The sequence below is a fragment of the Salvelinus alpinus genome, chromosome 9 (genome assembly GCF_045679555.1).
Source record: "Salvelinus alpinus chromosome 9, SLU_Salpinus.1, whole genome shotgun sequence".
Lineage (NCBI taxonomy): Eukaryota > Metazoa > Chordata > Actinopteri > Salmoniformes > Salmonidae > Salvelinus > Salvelinus alpinus.
The window spans coordinates 7,887,034-7,906,646 of NC_092094.1; the positions used below are offsets into that span (position 1 = coordinate 7,887,034).

General features: G+C 42.2%; 1 protein-coding gene across 2 annotated transcripts in view; it reads left to right on the top strand.

Annotated features, from left to right (window-relative positions):
- The window catches only part of pik3c2g (phosphatidylinositol-4-phosphate 3-kinase catalytic subunit type 2 gamma), a 41,495-nt gene that overhangs the window by 6,859 nt on the left and 15,023 nt on the right, over nucleotides 1–19,613 (top strand). For both annotated transcript variants that reach the window (XM_071415844.1, XM_071415845.1), the window contains exons 8-25: nucleotides 998–1,068; nucleotides 1,965–2,028; nucleotides 5,498–5,623; nucleotides 6,108–6,138; nucleotides 7,495–7,678; nucleotides 8,050–8,172; nucleotides 8,374–8,502; nucleotides 10,816–10,930; nucleotides 11,227–11,360; nucleotides 11,976–12,164; nucleotides 12,422–12,515; nucleotides 12,638–12,732; nucleotides 13,016–13,196; nucleotides 13,870–13,977; nucleotides 14,208–14,300; nucleotides 14,517–14,646; nucleotides 15,748–15,884; nucleotides 17,223–17,392. In XM_071415844.1, the coding sequence (XP_071271945.1) occupies nucleotides 998–1,068; nucleotides 1,965–2,028; nucleotides 5,498–5,623; nucleotides 6,108–6,138; nucleotides 7,495–7,678; nucleotides 8,050–8,172; nucleotides 8,374–8,502; nucleotides 10,816–10,930; nucleotides 11,227–11,360; nucleotides 11,976–12,164; nucleotides 12,422–12,515; nucleotides 12,638–12,732; nucleotides 13,016–13,196; nucleotides 13,870–13,977; nucleotides 14,208–14,300; nucleotides 14,517–14,646; nucleotides 15,748–15,884; nucleotides 17,223–17,392 (2,174 nt within the window). The remainder of the gene's footprint in view (nucleotides 1–997; nucleotides 1,069–1,964; nucleotides 2,029–5,497; nucleotides 5,624–6,107; nucleotides 6,139–7,494; nucleotides 7,679–8,049; nucleotides 8,173–8,373; nucleotides 8,503–10,815; nucleotides 10,931–11,226; nucleotides 11,361–11,975; nucleotides 12,165–12,421; nucleotides 12,516–12,637; nucleotides 12,733–13,015; nucleotides 13,197–13,869; nucleotides 13,978–14,207; nucleotides 14,301–14,516; nucleotides 14,647–15,747; nucleotides 15,885–17,222; nucleotides 17,393–19,613) is intronic.

Below are 19,613 nucleotides of genomic sequence, written 5' to 3' on the forward strand. Positions count from 1 at the left end.
CTGCCACAGCCTGAGGGACAGCCAGTGAAAAATGCAAAGTAATGTTGATAATATTTCCCATTTAGCTTAGTTTTGTTTTGTCTTTCGTACCAGGTCATGTGTCTTCTCAGTCATGTTGACACTGGTCTACTACTGTTGCTTTAATGTATTGTTGTTCTGATTAATATTGTTGTTGTAGCTGTTATTAATGGTAATCCCATGTCCACTACTACTATTATTATTGCTGTTAGTCCCACCATTTATTTATATATAAATATATATATATATTGTGTATATATATACATATATATTTTATTTAAATTTTTTGATATGTATACTTTGACAATGTAAGTAATAATAACTTGCCATGTCAATAAAGTCAATTGAATTGAATTGAATTGAATTGAATTGAGTGAGTCAGTGAATGAGGTCTGGTGTGTGTGTGAGAGAGAGAGAGACAGAGAGAGAGACAGAGAAAGAGTATGAATGAGTGAGTGAGGGCTGGTGTGTGTCTTTCTGTCTCGCTCTCTATCTTTCTGTCTCTCTCTCTTTCTGTTTCTCTCTCACTCTTTCTGAGTGAGGGCTGGTGTGTGCGAGAGAGAGACAGAGACAGAGATACAGAGAGAGTGAGACAGAGAGAGGGAATGAGTGGGTGAGGGCTGGTGTTGCTGTGAAAACCTCCACCCTGATTCCTAGACTTTGCTCTGTTTACCTCCGCGTCACGCCTGGCATTTAGAAGCTATAAGCAAATGGAACGTGCATACTTTAAAGGTGCAATCTGCAACAGTTTCTTCTGTTCAATGTTTAAAAAATGTGGTGGGGCTTACAAATTACAGATTGTGGCTTTACAGGTGTCGTTTGAGGCAGACTCATAAAAACTTGGCCTGCCTAAACATAATTAACTTTGTGGATATGATTTATTGATCTGATTTTAATACCTGGTGTATATATTTGAAATGTTTGTGTATTCCTAGTTGCTATGCAGTAAATAGACTGTGTATTGTGTTCCTTCTGTAAGGTTGATGATGACAGAGCGCCATGTCACCTGTACCGGCTCCTTGGCTCTGCTTGTGTCTTCAACACATCAAGGTACAATGCAGACTTGACGTCTGCTCTATATCATTATGCTGTTGTCTCTTAGGGTACGAATGACTGGCTCAGGCCAAAATACCATTGATTATTGATGATCTAAAACACTACAGAGAGTCTTATTTATGCAATGCTTTTCTCCCCCAACAAAAAGTCCCCACCTTTCACTTATGTTCTTTCCATCGAACATGCCATACAAATAAAGGCATTTTAATTCATTATATGAAGAGTGTCTTGGTCGTCCTTTCTTTTTGATACGCTGTGTTTATTGTTTCTCTGTCTCTTTCTCTCTCTCTCTCTCTCTCCTGGCTTTCTCTCTCTCCTGGCTCTCTCTCTTTCTGTCTGTCTCTCTCTCTCCTGGCTCTCTCTCTTTCTATCTCTCTCTCTGTCTCGCTCTCTCTGTCTCTCTCTCTCGGTCTCGCTCTCTCTGTCTCTCTCTCTTGGTCTCTCTCTGTCTGTCTCTCTCTCTCTCGCTCTCTCTTTCTCTCTCTCTCGCTCTCTCTCCCAATCTCTCTCTCCCTCTCTCTTTCTCTCTCTCTCTCCTTGCTCTCTCTATCTCTCTTTCTGTCTCTCTCTCTTTCTGTCTCTCTCTCTCTCTCTCTATGTCTCTCTCTCTCTCTCTCTATGTCTCTCTCTCTCTCTCTCTCGCTCTCTCTCCCAATCTCTCTCTCTCGCTCTCTCTCCCAATCTCTCTCTCTCGCTCTCTCTCCCAATCTCCCTCTCTCTTACTCCCTCTCTCCCAATCTGTCTCTCCCTCTATCTCTCTCTCTCTCAATTAAATTAAATTAACGTTCTCTCTCTCTCTCTCTCTCTCTGTCTCTCTCTCTCTCTCTCTCTCACTCTCTCTCCCTCTCAATCTCGATCTCTCTCTCTCTCTTTTTCTCCCTCTCTGTCAGGTTGAGCCTCCAGGAGAAGCTGAGTTGCTATAACAAGGAGGTTAACAAACTGATGAGGAGCAAGGTTAGTGGTTGGTTACAGTATATCCTGGGTTCAAATAGTATTGGTTCTCCTTGAGCCTTGACTCCAGTCATTCTAGGTTTTTTGGAAAGTGAATTGTGGATTGTTTGACTGGTGCAAACTTCAAACCCCGCCCATCCGGCACTTCAGGGCTGGCTGAATCAAAGCTAGCTCCAGCTTCAGTTAGCTTCACATTCCAGCTCAGGCTTCTCTAACACGAACCAGCTTCAGTTAGCTTCACATTCCAGCTCAGGCTTCTCTAACACTAACCAGCTTCAGTTAGCTTCACATTCCAGCTCAGGCTTCTCTAACACGAACCAGCTTCAGTTAGCTTCACATTCCAGCTCAGGCTTCTCTAACACGAACCAGCTTTAGTTAGCTTCACATTCCAGCTCAGGCTTCTCTAACACGAACCAGCTTTAGTTAGCTTCACATTCCAGTTCAGGCTTCTCTAACACTAACCAGCTTCAGTTAGCTTCACATTCCAGCTCAGGCTTCTCTAACACTAACCAGCTTCAGTTAGCTTCACATTCCAGCTCATGCTTCTCTAACACTAACCAGCTTCAGTTAGCTTCACATTACATCTCAGGCTTCTCTAACACTAACCAGCTTCAGTTAGCTTCACAATCCATCTCAGGCTTCTCTAACACTAACCAGCTTCAGTTAGCTTCACATTCCAGCTCAGGCTTCTCTAACACTAACCAGCTTCAGTTATCTTCACATTCCAGCTCAGGCTTCTCTAATACGAACCAGCTTCAGTTAGCTTCACATTCCAGCTCAGGCTTCTCTAATACGAACCAGCTTCAGTTAGCTTCACATTCCAGCTCAGGCTTCTCTAACACTAACCAGCTTCAGTTAGCTTCACATTCCAGCTCAGGCTTCTCTAATACGAACCAGCTTCAGTTAGCTTCACATTCCAGCTCAGGCTTCTCTAACACGAACCAGCTTCAGTTAGCTTCACATTCCAGCTCAGGCTTCTCTAACACTAACCAGCTTCAGTTAGCTTCACATTCCAGCTCAGGCTTCTCTAACACTAACCAGCTTCAGTTAGCTACACATTCCAGCTCAGGCTTCTCTAACACGAACCAGCTTCAGTTAGCTTCACATTCCAGCTCAGGCTTCTCTAACACGAACCAGCTTTAGTTAGCTTCACATTCCAGCTCAGGCTTCTCTAACACGAACCAGCTTTAGTTAGCTTCACATTCCAGCTCAGGCTTCTCTAACACTAACCAGCTTCAGTTAGCTTCACATTCCAGCTCAGGCTTCTCTAACACTAACCAGCTTCAGTTAGCTTCACATTCCAGCTCATACTTCTCTAACACTAACCAGCTTCAGTTAGCTTCACATTCCAGCTCAGGCTTCTCTAACACTAACCAGCTTCAGTTAGCTTCACATTCCAGCTCAGGCTTCTCTAACACTAACCAGCTTCAGTTAGCTTCACATTCCAGCTCAGGCTTCTCTAACACTAACCAGCTTCAGTTAGCTTCACATTACATCTCAGGCTTCTCTAACACTAACCAGCTTCAGTTAGCTTCACAATCCATCTCAGGCTTCTCTAACACTAACCAGCTTCAGTTAGCTTCACATTCCAGCTCAGGCTTCTCTAACACTAACCAGCTTCAGTTATCTTCACATTCCAGCTCAGGCTTCTCTAATACGAACCAGCTTCAGTTAGCTTCACATTCCAGCTCAGGCTTCTCTAATACGAACCAGCTTCAGTTAGTTTCACATTCCAGCTCAGGCTTCTCTAACACTAACCAGCTTCAGTTAGCTTCACATTCCAGCTCATGCTTCTCTAATACGAACCAGCTTCAGTTAGCTTCACATTCCAGCTCAGGCTTCTCTAACACTAACCAGCTTCAGTTAGCTTCACATTCCAGCTCAGGCTTCTCTAACACGAACCAGCTTCAGTTAGCTTCACATTCCAGCTCAGGCTTCTCTAACACGAACCAGCTTCAGTTAGCTTCACATTCCAGCTCAGGCTTCGTCCGTACCAATACAGTGGATATAGCTCGTTCTCCTGCTGCTAACTCTAGCAGTCTTGTTAACTGGGTGTACATGGCTAGTCGGACGCCAAACTATTTATTGAGACAATGCTGAAACATTAAATCAAATGTATTTATACATCCCTTCGTACATCAGCTGATGTAGAACTCAAAGTGCTGTACAGAAACCCAGCCTCAAACCCCAAACAGCAAGCAATGCAGGTGTAGAAGCACGGTGGCTAGGAACAACTCCCTAGAAAGGCCAGAACCTAGGAAGAAACCTAGAGAGGAACCAGGCTATGAGGGGTGGCCAGTCCTCTTCTGGCTGTGCCGGGTGGACATTTTCATTTGTGCCAGAAATCAAAATGACAGAAAAGTCATCTTGAAAATTCATCAGGCTATGGTGTTAAATAGGCTTGATAAAGTAGCGTCTTTATTTTATTAACTTATCGTTAATGCCGTCTTTGGTGTGCTTTGGTGACCTTATCAATGCACAAGCGCCTTTTTCCCAATTCCTATTGATAAAATAAAATACGTTTTACTGTACATGAAGTTTGAAATACATTTTGTCATTACTAAATGTGTAATGTGATAGTTATTTTAACATTATTCTTCTTTTTTTTTACACACACAAAAAAAAAAACATTTGATTAATAAAATATTAAATCAGTCATCTTCGTTAAAGCTGCAATATGAAATGTGAGTTATAGATCTGTCATTTACATTGAAATCAAGTCTTAAGAAGCGGTAGATCTGTTCTATGTGTGCTATTTCTATGCTTCCTGTTCTTACGTTTCTTTTTTTTGCGTCTTTTACTTTCGGTTTTCTACACCAGCTTAAAAACAAACTGAAAATACAATATTGTTGGTTATGGAAAAAAATATTTCACAGCAGTTTAGATGGTACAATGATTCTCTATACTATACTTGCTTGTTTTGTCACATAAACTGAAATTAGGCAAACTATTAGAATTTTAGGAACCAGGAAATGGTGGAGCGATTTCTGCATTGTGCAGCTTTAAATGAAGGGGATGATGACACAATCTTTGCGAGAGGAAGGTAATCTGATTTGATTGGTCCTCAACTCCCGGCTCGGACACTTCGTTCAGGATAAATGCAGTTAGCCCAGAGTTAGCCTGCCCGCCCGGTAGCAGGTTCGTTTTGAAGGATGCGTTGCCATAGAATTTTACCTGGCTTAAAGGTGAGCCACTTTCGTGGTACCGGTTATCCCCGAGTTGAACTCAAGAGTTGACTAAAATTACCTCCCTAACTCCTCAAAGCACATAGTAGTTCAGGACTCTGGTCTAGTTACATCAATACACATATAGGCTAACTGTGCAATCAAGTATCCCAGTACAGCCCTATAGTAAATGCTTTAAAGTTACAGCTTTAAATGTCCTCAACTTTGCTTTTGGCATCACAGTGGCATACACATAATACACACGTTTCTAATGTATGTCTATTATATTCTATTTTCTGTCTCCAAAGTGTGGAAGCAATCTTAACCTACTAGTGGATGAGGTCCGTACCATCATCAACCTGCTGTGTGGGATCTCTACTGTAGAGCTGGAAGAGGCTATCGGCAAGCTACGGAGGATTAAACCTGTAGCACTGGTACAAAATCTGGATTTAATGTATAGCACTAAATACAGTAATATAAATACTGTTGATTCCTAAATCACTGATACTAAATCTGGATGTAATGTATAGCACTAAATACAGTAATATAAATACTGTTGATTCCTAAAGCACTGATACTAAATCTGGATGTAATGTATAGCACTAAATACAGTAATATAAATACTGTTGATTCCTAAAGCACTGATACTAAATCTGGATGTAATGTATAGCACTAAATACAGTAATATAAATACTGTTGATTCCTAAAGCACTGGTAGTAAATCTGGATGTAATGTATAGCACTAAATACAGTAATATAAATACTGTTGATTCCTAAAGCACTGGTAGTAAATCTGGATGTAATGTATAGCGCTAAATACAGTAATATAAATACTGTTGATTCTGAAAATTCTTTACTCTGACGGTTTCATTGTGAAAAATGCAAAGTCATGTTTCCTTGTTTGTTCTTCTCCTCCAGGACCATTTGGAAATGTACGAGTGTGAGACCTGTAAGTCCCGTTATTAAGGAAGTCTATGAGATACGCGCTATGAGCTCAAACCAAGCATGCTGTTAAACAAAGGTTTAAGGTTAGCCTACGTCTGTGAACATGCAGTGTGAAAACCCCCTATTGTTTCCTGAGTGCTTGGCTGAAAACACCTGAATGGTTTCATGTGTAGACTATTGTAGTTTATTTAACACACCAGATTTTCCTATGTGACTGGTTTTGGATTAAACCTCTGTTCTTGTGTGTCTGTTCTATAACTGCAGTCTGTTCTATAACTGTAGTCTGTTGCTCTATGACTGTAGTCTGTTGCTCTATGACTGTAGTCTGTTGTTCTATATCTGTAGTCTGTTGTTCTATAACTGTAGTCTGTTGTTCTATAACTGTAGTCTGTTGTTCTATAACTGTAGTCTGTTGTTCTATGACTGTAGTCTGTTGTTCTATATCTGTAGTCTGTTGTTCTATAACTGTAGTCTGTTGTTCTATATCTGTAGTCTGTTCTATGACTGTAGTCTGTTGTTCTATAACTACAGTATGTTCTATATCTGTAGTCTGTTGTTCTATAACTGTAGTCTGTTGTTCTATATCTGTAGTCTGTTCTATGACTGTAGTCTGTTGTTCTATGACTGTAGTCTGTTGTTCTATATCTGTAGTCTGTTCTATGACTGTAGTCTGTTGTTCTATATCTGTAGTATGTTGTTCTATATCTGTAGTCTGTTCTATGACTGTAGTCTGTTGTTCTATGACTGTAGTCTGTTGTTCTATATCTGTAGTCTGTTCTATGACTGTAGTCTGTTGTTCTATGACTGTAGTCTGTTGTTCTATATCTGTAGTCTGTTCTATGACTGTAGTCTGTTGTTCTATAACTGTAGTCTGTTGTTCTATAACTGTAGTCTGTTGTTCTATAACTGTAGTCTGTTGTTCTATAACTGTAGTCTGTTGTTCTATAACTGTAGTCTGTTGTTCTATAACTGTAGTATGTTGTTCTATAACTGTAGTCTGTTGTTCTATAACTGTAGTCTGTTGTTCTATAACTAGTTGGTTGTTCTATAACTAGTCTGTTGTTCTATAACTGTAGTCTGTTGTTCTATAACTGTAGTCTGTTGTTCTATAACTAGTTGGTTGTTCTATAACTAGTCTGTTGTTCTATGACTGTAGTCTGTTGTTCTATGACTGTAGTCTGTTGTTCTATAACTGTAGTCTGTTGTTCTATAACTGTAGTATGTTGTTCTATAACTGTAGTCTGTTGTTCTATAACTGTAGTCTGTTGTTCTATAACTGTAGTCTGTTGTTCTATAACTGTAGTCTGTTGTTCTATAACTGTAGTCTGTTGTTCTATAACTGTAGTCTGTTGTTCTATAGCGATCGTGATGCTCCACCAGGCCCTGGGCAAACTGCTGCACGTTTTCTTTGACAACTTTGGCTCAGACTTCAGGGGCCAGGATGTGTACCACAACCCTCCTGTCTGTGACGTAGACCACAGCTCCGACATCCTCCAGCTCAACGTCGCAGCGCTCTACAGGCTACAACCCAACTGGTTAAACAGGTATTACACTCAGGAGACATGGGGAGAGAGGAACCTCCAACATATTGTAACAGAACCAAAACATTGACTGTTTACACAGACCTTTTTACAGCTCTGACAATCGGCGGATTCAACTAAAGTGGTCAAAACAGGCACATATCACAGTCATTGAAAGTGAAATCTTTCTCAAATAGTGTGCTCGTCAGAGTGAAAGAAAAACAAGGACAACAGTTCATTGCTCGTACCTTTTTCTTAGTGCAGGAGGAAGTAATCTTACTGGCTGTTTTGTTCTGTAGGGGTTTTCTCAAACACCACAATACAAACGATGGGTAGAGGAAGTGCAGTGAGGTCAAATGAATTTATTTTGGTCCTCCTCTGTCTGTCGTTACCAGTTTTAATTACTTCTCCATTTCCTGTTCGCTGACGTACGGAGGGAAAGATATCTGTGAGACGGGCGTCTCCGAGAACATCAGCACAGCCTTGTCGCTTGGCAACAAGATTCAGTGTCACCGCATGTAAGGGTATCTTCAACCAGTCGACTCAGTTATTTACATGTTATTCTGGATCCAACTCCACTTCCACTAAAATCAAGTCTCATTTTCTTCCAGTTTTAGTCAATTTCACCTTTTTTTTTTATTGTGTATTTTTTCCCCCCGTTTACAATATAGAATATAAATGGATTCAGATATACTGTATATATATGTGTGTGTTTTCAGGATGGTGTTCCCAAAACAGATCAAACAGCTACCCTATGAGTCCATGTTGACTATACGTCTCCAGGGGACGAAACAGGGCAAGTCTCCTGAACTGTTACGCTGGGCCGTCCTGCCTCTATACAGTAACAGGTAGGCTCTGTTCACCACATACAACGCTCTATCTATAATATCACTGGTCTATCTATAATATCACTGGTCTATCTATAATATCACTGGTCTATCTATAATATCACTGGTCCATCTATAATATCACTGGTCTATCTATAATATCACTGGTCTATCTATAATAGCACTGGTCTATCTATAATATATCTATAATATCACTGGTCTATCTATAACACACTGGTCTATCTATAATATCACTGGTCTATCTATAATATCACTGGTCCATCTATAATATCACTGGTCTATCTATAATAGCACTGGTCTATCTATAATATCACTGGTCTATCTATAATATCACTGGTCTATCTATAATATCACTGGTCTATCTATAATATCACTGGTCCATCTATAATATCACTGGTCTATCTATAATATCACTGGTCTATCTATAATAGCACTGGTCTATCTATAATATATCTATAATATCACTGGTCTATCTATAACACACTGGTCTATCTATAATATCACTGGTCTATCTATAATATCACTGGTCCATCTATAATATCACTGGTCTATCTATAATAGCACTGGTCTATCTATAATATCACTGGTCTATCTATAATATCACTGGTCCATCTATAATATCACTGGTCTATCTATAATATATCTATAATATCACTGGTCTATCTATAATATCACTGGTCTATCTATAATATCACTGGTCTATCTATAATATCACTGGTCTATCTATAATATCACTGGTCCATCTATAACACACTGGTATATCTATAATATCACTGGTCTATCTATAATATCACTGGTCTATCTATAATATCACTGGTCCATCTATAACACACTGGTATATCTATAATATCACTGGTCTATCTATAATATCACTGGTCTATCTATAATATCACTGGTCCATCTATAACACACTGGTCTATCTATAATATCACTGGTCTATCTATAATATCACTGGTCTATCTATAATATCACTGGTCTATCTATAATATCACTGGTCTATCTATAATATCACTGGTCTATCTATAATATCACTGGTCTATCTATAATAGCACTGGTCTATCTATAATAGCACTGGTCTATCTATAATAGCACTGGTCTATCTATAATAGCACTGGTCTATCTATAATAGCACTGGTCCATCTATAATATCACTGGTCCATCTATAATATCACTGGTCCATCTATAATAGCACTGGTCTATCTATAATAGCACTGGTCTATCTATAATAGCACTGGTCTATCTATAATAGCACTGGTCTATCTATAATAGCACTGGTCTATCTATAATATCACTGGTCTATCTATAATATCACTGGTCTATCTATAATATATCTATAATAGCACTGGTCTATCTATAATAGCACTGGTCTATCTATAATATCACTGGTCTATCTATAATATATCTATAATATCACTGGTCTATCTATAATATCACTGGTCTATCTATAATAGCACTGGTCTATCTATAATAGCACTGGTCTATCTATAATAGCACTGGTCTATCTATAATAGCACTGGTCTATCTATAATATCACTGGTCTATCTATAATATCACTGGTCTATCTATAATATCACTGGTCTATCTATAATATCACTGGTCCATCTATAATATCACTGGTCCATCTATAATAGCACTGGTCTATCTATAATAGCACTGGTCTATCTATAATAGCACTGGTCTATCTATAATATCACTGGTCTATCTATAATATATCTATAATATCACTGGTCTATCTATAATATCACTGGTCTATCTATAATAGCACTGGTCTATCTATAATAGCACTGGTCTATCTATAATATATCTATAATATCACTGGTCTATCTATAATATCACTGGTCTATCTATAATAGCACTGGTCTATCTATAATAGCACTGGTCTATCTATAATAGCACTGGTCTATCTATAATATCACTGGTCTATCTATAATATCACTGGTCTATCTATAATATCACTGGTCTATCTATAATATCACTGGTCTATCTATAATATCACTGGTCTATCTATAATATATCTATAATCTCACTGGTCTATCTATAATATCATTGGTCCATCTATAATATCACTGGTCTATCTATAATATATCTATAATATCACTGGTCTATCTATAATATCACTGGTTTATCTATAACACACTGGTCCACCTATAACACATTGGTATATCTATAAAACAATACACAGGGTGGTCCTGTGCTGCTCAGTTGATAAGCGGGTGGTCCTGGCAATGCGGGTTCAATAACACCATATAGATTTCTCCATCTATAGCACATGTACTCGCATAACATAACGTGTGTGACTATGTGTCTCCACAGGACCCTGGTGAGTGGTACTATCCTGCTCAGCATGTCTATGCTGGTGGAGCTGTCTGAGCCTCCCTCTCCTGCCCTGTCAGACAGCCACAGCCAGGCTACCGGAGTCATCCTGCAGGTGAGAGCCCTCTTGTGGTGAAAGAACACATTACACCTTCCTATAAGTTTCTGAAGTTTCTTGGTATTTTGAATGCTGCTGTTATTGTAAGAAGTTTGATGAACAATGAATCTATGACATATGGCAAATAGACTATTTCTCAAATTTATGTGTGATGCTTTCAGAAGAAACACGAACAAGCACCTTTTAAAAAAAAAAAAAAGTTTTTACTGAAAACACATCCTCCAAGAGTGGCTGGATATCTGTTGTACGGCCTACATATCGTCACTGTTGGCCTGGTCTTTGTGTGTTTCCAGTTGGAGTTCCCGGAGACGGCTGAGTGGAGGTATGAAAGGCCCATCTCCCTACCAGGGTCTGCCCTGATCAGTCCTCCGTGCGATGAGCTACACAAGAAGATATCACAGGTGTCCCAGAAACACTGCCTCTGCTTGTGAGTGAAACAGGAGGTGGGGGGGGAACGACACTCCCTGTGATTTACATTTACATTTACATTTTAGTCATTTAGCAGACGCTCTTATCCAGAGCGACTTACAGTAGAGTGCATACATTTTATTACATTTTTACATACTGAGACAAGGATATCCCTACCGGCCAAACCCTCCCTACCGGCCAAACCCTCCCTAACCCGGACAACGCTATGCCAATTGTGCGTCGCCCCACGGATCTCCCGGTTGCGGCCGGCTGCGACAGAGCCTGGGCGCGAACCCAGAGACTCTGGTGGCGCAGCTAGCACTGCGATGCAGTGCCCTAGACCACTGCGCCACCCGGGAGACACCGGGTGATTCAGCCCAGAAAGACACACTGTATCTACTGACTCTGTCCCTCTGTTCCATTCAGATTTCATGTTCTGCATATGAACTTACAATTCATTTGGTGATGGTTTTCAATTAAGTTGAGTTGAGTTCGTCTTTACTCAACCACTGTAGTCCACTCAGCAATAGTCTCATGTTTCCGCACTTCCAAGTCTCAAACTTGTGACATTGAGGTTCACTCAGAAACAGTTAGAGTCCTGGGATTGTTGAGGTCTCTTATTTGTCCTTCCCAGTTTGTCGGAGAATGAGAGGGCATTACTGTGGAGTAAGAGACACTGCTGTGATGGGAGTACCACCTTCCTGCACCTGCTGCTGGGTGGCGCCCCCCAGTGGGCTCCAGAGAACCTGACTGAGATCTACACCATACTAGAACACTGGACAATATACCACCCTGAGGAAGCACTGTTTCTACTGTCTAACAAGTAACACTCTCACACACACACTCACACACACACACATACACACACACTCACACTCACACTCACACACACACTCTCTCTCTCACACATACACTCACACTCTCTCTCTCACACACACACACACACTCACGCCCACACACTCACGCCCACACACACACAGGCCTACACCATCCTATGCCACTGACCCTTACACAACCCTGAAGAGGTTCTACTGAGCGACAGGTAACACGACAGGTAGTGATGCAAGTCTTTTGTCTCAGTTTCCATGACCAGACGGTGCGTAGAAAAGCTGTGCAGCACTTTGAGCAGACTTCTGATAGAGAACTAGAGGAATATCTACCTCAACTGGTACAGGTAAACCTTATTCATCTCTTATCCAATTAGTAAACTGAAAATGTCAACGCAAAGCAACGGACACAAGGTGTTTCACTTACAGAAGCATTGTGGATCACGTAACACTGTCTGTCTCTTCCTAGGCTCTGAAGAGTGAGTGGGAGTTGAATGGACCTCTGGTGATGCTGCTGTTGGACAGGTCACTGAAGAGTATCAGGATAGCCCAGCAGCTCTACTGGTGACTACAGAATGTCTGGTCTGGTCGGGTCTGTCTGTCTGTGTCTGGTGTGGTCTGTGTGTCTGTCTGTCTGTCTGTCTGGTGTGGTCTGTCTGTGTGTCTGTCTCTGTCTGTCTGTGTGTCTGTCTGTCTGTCTGGTGTGGTCTGCCTGTGTCTGTCTGTCTCTATCTGTCTGTCTCTGTCTGTCTCTGTCTGCCTGCCTGCCTGCCTGTCTGTCTGCGTGTGAACTTGGCGTACCTTGCTTAAATGAACTTGTGTGTGTATACGTATTTCCTCCTGTCAGGCTGTTGGTAGATGCCCAGGATGACACCCATTACCAGAGCTGGTTCAGTAAGGTGCAGGCTGCCCTGAAACACTGCTGTGGTAAAGCACTGAGGCAGGAGCTGGAAGACGAAACCCGCCTGGTAACCCTGCTCACGCAGGTGGCTGAGAGCGTCCGCATAGCTGACAAAAACCGCAGAAAGGTCTGTACTGTTTGGTCATCTGTTCACTGTCAACTAGGAAACACTTCATTCAGTTTCTATACCACACGATGGACTAAAGGCTTTTGGGGTATGCCAGTGGTTCTCAGTCCAGGGTTTCTACAGGGGGTACCTGGTCTATCTACAGGGGTACCTGGTCTATCTACAGGAGGTACCTGGTCTATCTACAGGGGGTACCTGGTCTATCTACAGGGGGTGCCTGGCCTACAGGGGGTGCCTGGCCTATCTACAGGGGGTGCCTGGCCTATCTACAGGGGGTGCCTGGCCTATCTACAGGGGGTGCCTGGCCTATCTACAGGGGGTACCTGGCCTGTCTACGGGAGGTACCTGTCCTATCCATAGTGGGTGCCTGGCCTGTCTACAGGGGGTACCTGGCCTGTCTACAGGGGGTACCTGGCCTGTCTACAGGGGGTACCTGGCCTGTCTACAGGGGGTACCTGGTCTATCTACAGGGGGTGCCTGGCCTATCTACAGGGGGTACCTGGGAAGCTTCATAAGAACATAGTCCTAATGATCAGTTGCATGCGACAGGGTACTTCAGTGAAGAGCAAAATGTGATTGGTGGTAGCTAGTAACCAGGAACGGTGGAGAACAGCAGGTGTATGCTCTGTATAGATGTGGGTATTTATTATAAGTCTTCTATTGTGTTGTGCAGGATGTGTTGAAGAGAGAGAAGTGGAAGATTGACAGCTTCTTCAAGAAAGGGATCAGCTGTCGTCTACCGTTGGACCCTGCTGTCCTCGTGAAGGGAGTTCATTTGGATGTAAAGACAGAGATCTATAAAGTCATGTTCTCCTTTGACACACAGGCAATATTTTATTAAAGGCAGTGTATACAGCTGTTGGACCCTGCTGTCCTCGTGAAGGGAGTTCATTTGGATGTAAAGACAGAGATCTATAAAGTCATGTTCAACATTTTATTAAAGGCAGTGTATACAGTTGTCATATGTTGAACGGATCCAGATTACCCTAACCCCTAAGATCTTAATCCTAGGCCTGTAAATTCTATAACTCCCACGCTGCTCCTCTGGGAATCTCCTTCATCAACACAGATCCTCTGGGCAGGAAAATCTCTGTCATCTGCAAGGTAACTCTCTCTCAGAGGCTATTTCAAAATAAAAGTTTGGAATTTTAGACCTTAAAGATATATGGTTCCTTACCCTGACAGTAGTCTATGAGCCAGGAGAAACTGTTAACCAACTTTGCACTGTTGTCCTGATCTCTCCCATAGATTTTTGTTTTAGCGGTGTCTGAAATAGGTTGAAGGTAGTGGTGGCTAACTGCTAAGTTTGTATGTGTCCAGACAGGGGATAACCTGCGGCAGGACATGCTGGTGCTGCAAATAGTGCGTGTGATGGACAAGGTGTGGCTGCAGGAGGGACTGGACATGAGGATGATCACCTATAGGTGTCTCTCTACTGGGCGAGACCAGGGTCAGTAGTTTTAGACACATAGTTATACCAGACTACAGTCTGTGGTAACATATACATACTTAATATATCACCATCTACAGTGCATTCAGAAAGTATTCAGACCCCTTGACTTTTTCCACATTTTGGTACGTTACAGCCTTATTCTAAAATGGATTACGTCTGGGGGAGTTTCAATCTACACACATTACCCCACAATGACAAAGCGAAAACAGGTTTTGAGAAATGTTTGCAAATTATTATTATTATTAAACTGAAATATCACATTAACATAAGTATTCAAACCATTTACTCAGTACTTTGTTGAAGCACCTTTGGCAGCGATTACAGCCTCGGGTCTTCTTGGGTATGACGCTACAAGCTTGGCACATCTGTATTTGGGGAGTTTCTCCCATTCTTCTCTGCAGATCCTCTCAAGCTCTGTCAGGTTGGATGGAGAGCGTCGCTGCACAGATATTTTCAGGTCTCCAGAAATGTTAGATCGGGTTCAAGTCCGGGCTCTGGCTGGGCCACTCAAGGACATTCAAGGACTTGTCCTGAAGCCACTCCTGCGTTGTCTTGGCTGTGTGCTTAGGGTCGTTGTCCTGTTGGAAGGTGAACCTTCACCCCAGTATGAGATCCTGAGCGCTCTGGAGCGGGTTATCATCAAGGATCTCTCTGTACTTTGCTCCGTTCATCTTTCCCTCAATCCTGACTGGTCTCCCAGTACCTGCTGCTGAAAAACATCCCCACAGCATGATAATGCCACCACCATGCTTCACCGTCGGGATGGTGCCAGGTTTCCTCCAGATGTGACACTTGGCATTCAGGCCAAATAGTTCAATCTTGGTTTCATCAGACCAGAGAATCTTGTTTCTAATGGTCTGAGAGTCTTTAGGTGCCTTCTGGAAAACTCCAAGCGGGCTGTCATGTGCCGTTTTGTGTGTAGATTGATGAGGAAAAAATTGTACTTTTATCAATTTTAGAATAAGTGAAGGGGTCTGAATACTTTCCAAATGCACTGTCTGTGTGCCTTTGTATTCAAGTGTGTGTGTGTGTGTGTGTGTGTGTGTGTGTGTGTGTGTGTGTGTGTGTGTGTGTGTGTGTGTGTGTGTGTGTGTGTAGGTCTGGTGGAGGTGGTTCCAGAGGCAGTGACCCTGGGTCAGATCCAGCAGGAGTGGGGTCTGGGTGGGGCGCTGAGAGAGGACACCCTGGAGAAATGGTTCCACATGTGGAACAAGACTGAGGAGGATTATGAGGAGGTGAACATACATGCATACTGCATGTACTAGTCTAGTGTTTAGGAAGTCTATCTTGGGTAGCAGCTTGTGCCAAACCTTTGACCTTTCAGTTGTGGGGTCAGAGACAGTAAATATAAAATAATGTAACTGGTTTAAACTAAGATGCAGTAGATTTCCTCTGGATTTGGCCTCTATACTCCACATTCCTTTGAAAATAAAATAAAATAGTAGATTATTGGACCAAAAAGTAACTTAAGAAGAACAACTTTATATTGTCCATATTATCTATTTTGAAGGAATACAGAAAAGCCTACTGTATAACCTTAACCTGTATAACCTTATGACCACATGTAACGGATGTGAAATGGCTAGCCAGTTAGCGGTGGTGCGCGCTAATAGCGTTTCGATCGGTTACGTCACCCGCTTTGAGACCTTGAAGTAGTGGTTCCCCTTGCTCTGCAAGGGCCGCGGCTTTTGTGGAGCGATGGGTAACGATGCTTCGTGGGTGACTGTTGTTGATGTGTGCAGAGGGTCCCTGGTTCACGCCCGGGTCGGGGCGAGGGACGGATTAAAGTTATACTGTTACACACAGACAGAGCTGTGATATAATATTCTCCCTACACAGGCTGTAATGTATTTCCTCCTGTGCTGGCTGGTGTTGTTGAGGTGATTGTTGTTGTTGTCGTGATACAGATGTAGGATCTTAATTTGAGCCAGTTCTGCTACAGCAGGAAAATAGTCCTGTAGCAACAGGAAATGTGAATTATTATGTGGATTATAATTAATGGATAATTTTTTTGTAGGGGTTGATCATTTTTTTGTTTGTTACGACAAGTAAAGTCTGACATTTTAACCTCTACGGAATCGGTGTCCCTATATCGCGACGGTTGAGCTAACGTGCGCTAATGTGATTAGCATGACGTTGTAAGTAACAGCAAACTTTCCAGGATATAGGCATGTCTTATGTGGGCAGAAAGCTTACATTCTTGTTAGTCTAACTTTACTGTCCAATTTACAGTAGCTATTACAGTGAAAAAAGACCATGCTATTGTTTGAGGATAGTGCACAACAACAACAAAACTTGTATCATGGCAACTGGTTTGATACTGTACATTCACCTCTGAAGGTAAATAATGTACTTACATTCAGTAATCTTCCTCTGATTTGTCATCCTGAGGGTCCCAGAGATAAAATGTAGCATAGTTTTGTTTGATAAAATCTATTTTTAGAAGCCTTTTTAAATCTTGAATACACTACAAGGTTGCATTTCCTGCTGTGCAGGAAAGTTCTCATCAACAAAAGAGTGATCAAATTAAGATCCTACATCTGTAGACTATTCTCCTGTATCTCCCCATCTAGGCTGTGATGAATTTCCTCCACTCCTGTGCTGGCTGGTGTGTAGCGACCTTCATCCTGGGTATCTGTGACCGCCACAACGACAACATCATGTTGAAACACAGCGGTCACATGTTCCACATCGACTTCGGCAAGATTATGGGCAATGCACAGAAGTTCGCCAGCATCAAAAGGCAAGTCCCAGAAGACACTATAACCATGACTGAAGTCCCCACCGCTGAATGCCAAATCAACCCCTGTAGATCTGAAAGGAGTGGATATGTAATAAGCAGTACGTAATGTCCTACCAGCTTCACCTTGCCTTCTGATATGCTGGCTGGAATTTCCCCGTATTTCTTACACCTATCCAATCCCTTCGGATCTACTGGTGTGCATATGGAGGAGGGACTAGGACTTTAGATTTTTACAGGAGTACTTAAATAAAGGAGCTCCATTCTATTTACTCCCCTGTGTTAGGAGCTCCATTCTATTTACTCCCCCGTGTTAGGAGCTCCATTCTATTTACTCCCCTGTGTAAGGAGGTCCATTCTATTTACTCCCCCGTGTAAGGAGCTCCATTCTATTTACTCCCCTGTGTAAGGAGGTCCATTCTATTTACTCCCCTGTGTAAGGAGGTCCATTCTATTTACTCCCCCGTGTAAGGAGCTCCATTCTATTTACTCCCCTGTGTAAGGAGCTCCATTCTATTTACTCCCCTGTGTAAGGAGGTCCATTCTATTTACTCCCCTGTGTTAGGAGCTCCATTCTATTTACTCCCCCGTGTAAGGAGCTCCATTCTATTTACTCCCCTGTGTTAGGAGCTCCATTCTATTTACTCCCCTGTGTTAGGAGCTCCATTCTATTTACTCCCCCGTGTAAGGAGCTCCATTCTATTTACTCCCCCGTGTAAGGAGCTCCATTCTATTTACTCCCCCGTGTAAGGAGCTACATTCTATTTACTCCCCTGTGTTAGGAGCTCCATTCTATTTACTCCCCCGTGTAAGGAGCTCCATTCTATTTACTCCCCCGTGTAAGGAGCTCCATTCTATTTACTCCCCCGTGTAAGGAGCTCCATTCTATTTACTCCCCTGTGTTAGGAGCTCCATTCTATTTACTCCCCCGTGTTAGGAGCTCCATTCTATTTACTCCCCTGTGTTAGGAGCTCCATTCTATTTACTCCCCTGTGTTAGGAGCTCCATTCTATTTACTCCCCTGTGTTAGGAGCTCCATTCTATTTACTCCCCTGTGTAAGGAGCTCCATTCTATTTACTCCCCTGTGTTAGGAGCTCCATTCTATTTACTCCCCTGTGTAAGGAGCTCCATTCTATTTACTCCCCTGTGTAAGGAGCTCCATTATATTTACTCCCCCGTGTTAGGAGCTCCATTCTATTTACTCCCCTGTGTTAGGAGCTCCATTCTATTTACTCCCCCGTGTTAGGAGCTCCATTCTATTTACTCCCCCGTGTAAGGAGCTCCATTCTATTTACTCCCCCGTGTTAGGAGCTCCATTCTATTTACTCCCCCGTGTTAGGAGCTCCATTCTATTTACTCCCCTGTGTTAGGAGCTCCATTCTATTCACTCCCCTGTGTTAGGAGCTCCATTCTATTTACTCCCCCGTGTAAGGAGCTCCATTCTATTTACTCCCCCGTGTAAGGAGCTCCATTCTATTTACTCCCCCGTGTTAGGAGCTCCATTCTATTTACTCCCCCGTGTTAGGAGCTCCATTCTATTTACTCCCCCGTGTTAGGAGCTCCATTCTATTTACTCCCCCGTGTTAGGAGCTCCATTCTATTTACTCCCCCGTGTTAGGAGCTCCATTCTATTTACTCCCCTGTGTTAGGAGCTCCATTCTATTTACTCCCCCGTGTAAGGAGCTCCATTCTATTTACTCCCCCGTGTTAGGAGCTCCATTCTATTTACTCCCCCGTGTTAGGAGCTCCATTCTATTTACTCCCCCGTGTTAGGAGCTCCATTCTATTTACTCCCCCGTGTTAGGAGCTCCATTCTATTTACTCCCCCGTGTTAGGAGCTCCATTCTATTTACTCCCCTGTGTTAGGAGCTCCATTCTATTTACTCCCCCGTGTAAGGAGCTCCATTCTATTTACTCCCCCGTGTTAGGAGCTCCATTCTATTTACTCCCCCGTGTTAGGAGCTCCATTCTAGTTAGGAGCTCCATTCTATTTACTCCCCTGTGTAAGGAGCTCCATTCTATTTACTCCCCTGTGTAAGTTACCAACTGTTAGTGCTGAACGATTAGTGCTTTTTGAGGTCGGTTCGGTTTTCGGATCGATTATTTAAAAAATATAAAATCATGGTTTTTCGATTTAGATTGTAGAGCTTTTTAATGATAATCTCTGATCAGACAGTAGCAGCCAGCCAGACCATCTAACGTTATGTCTCTCCATACTGTACT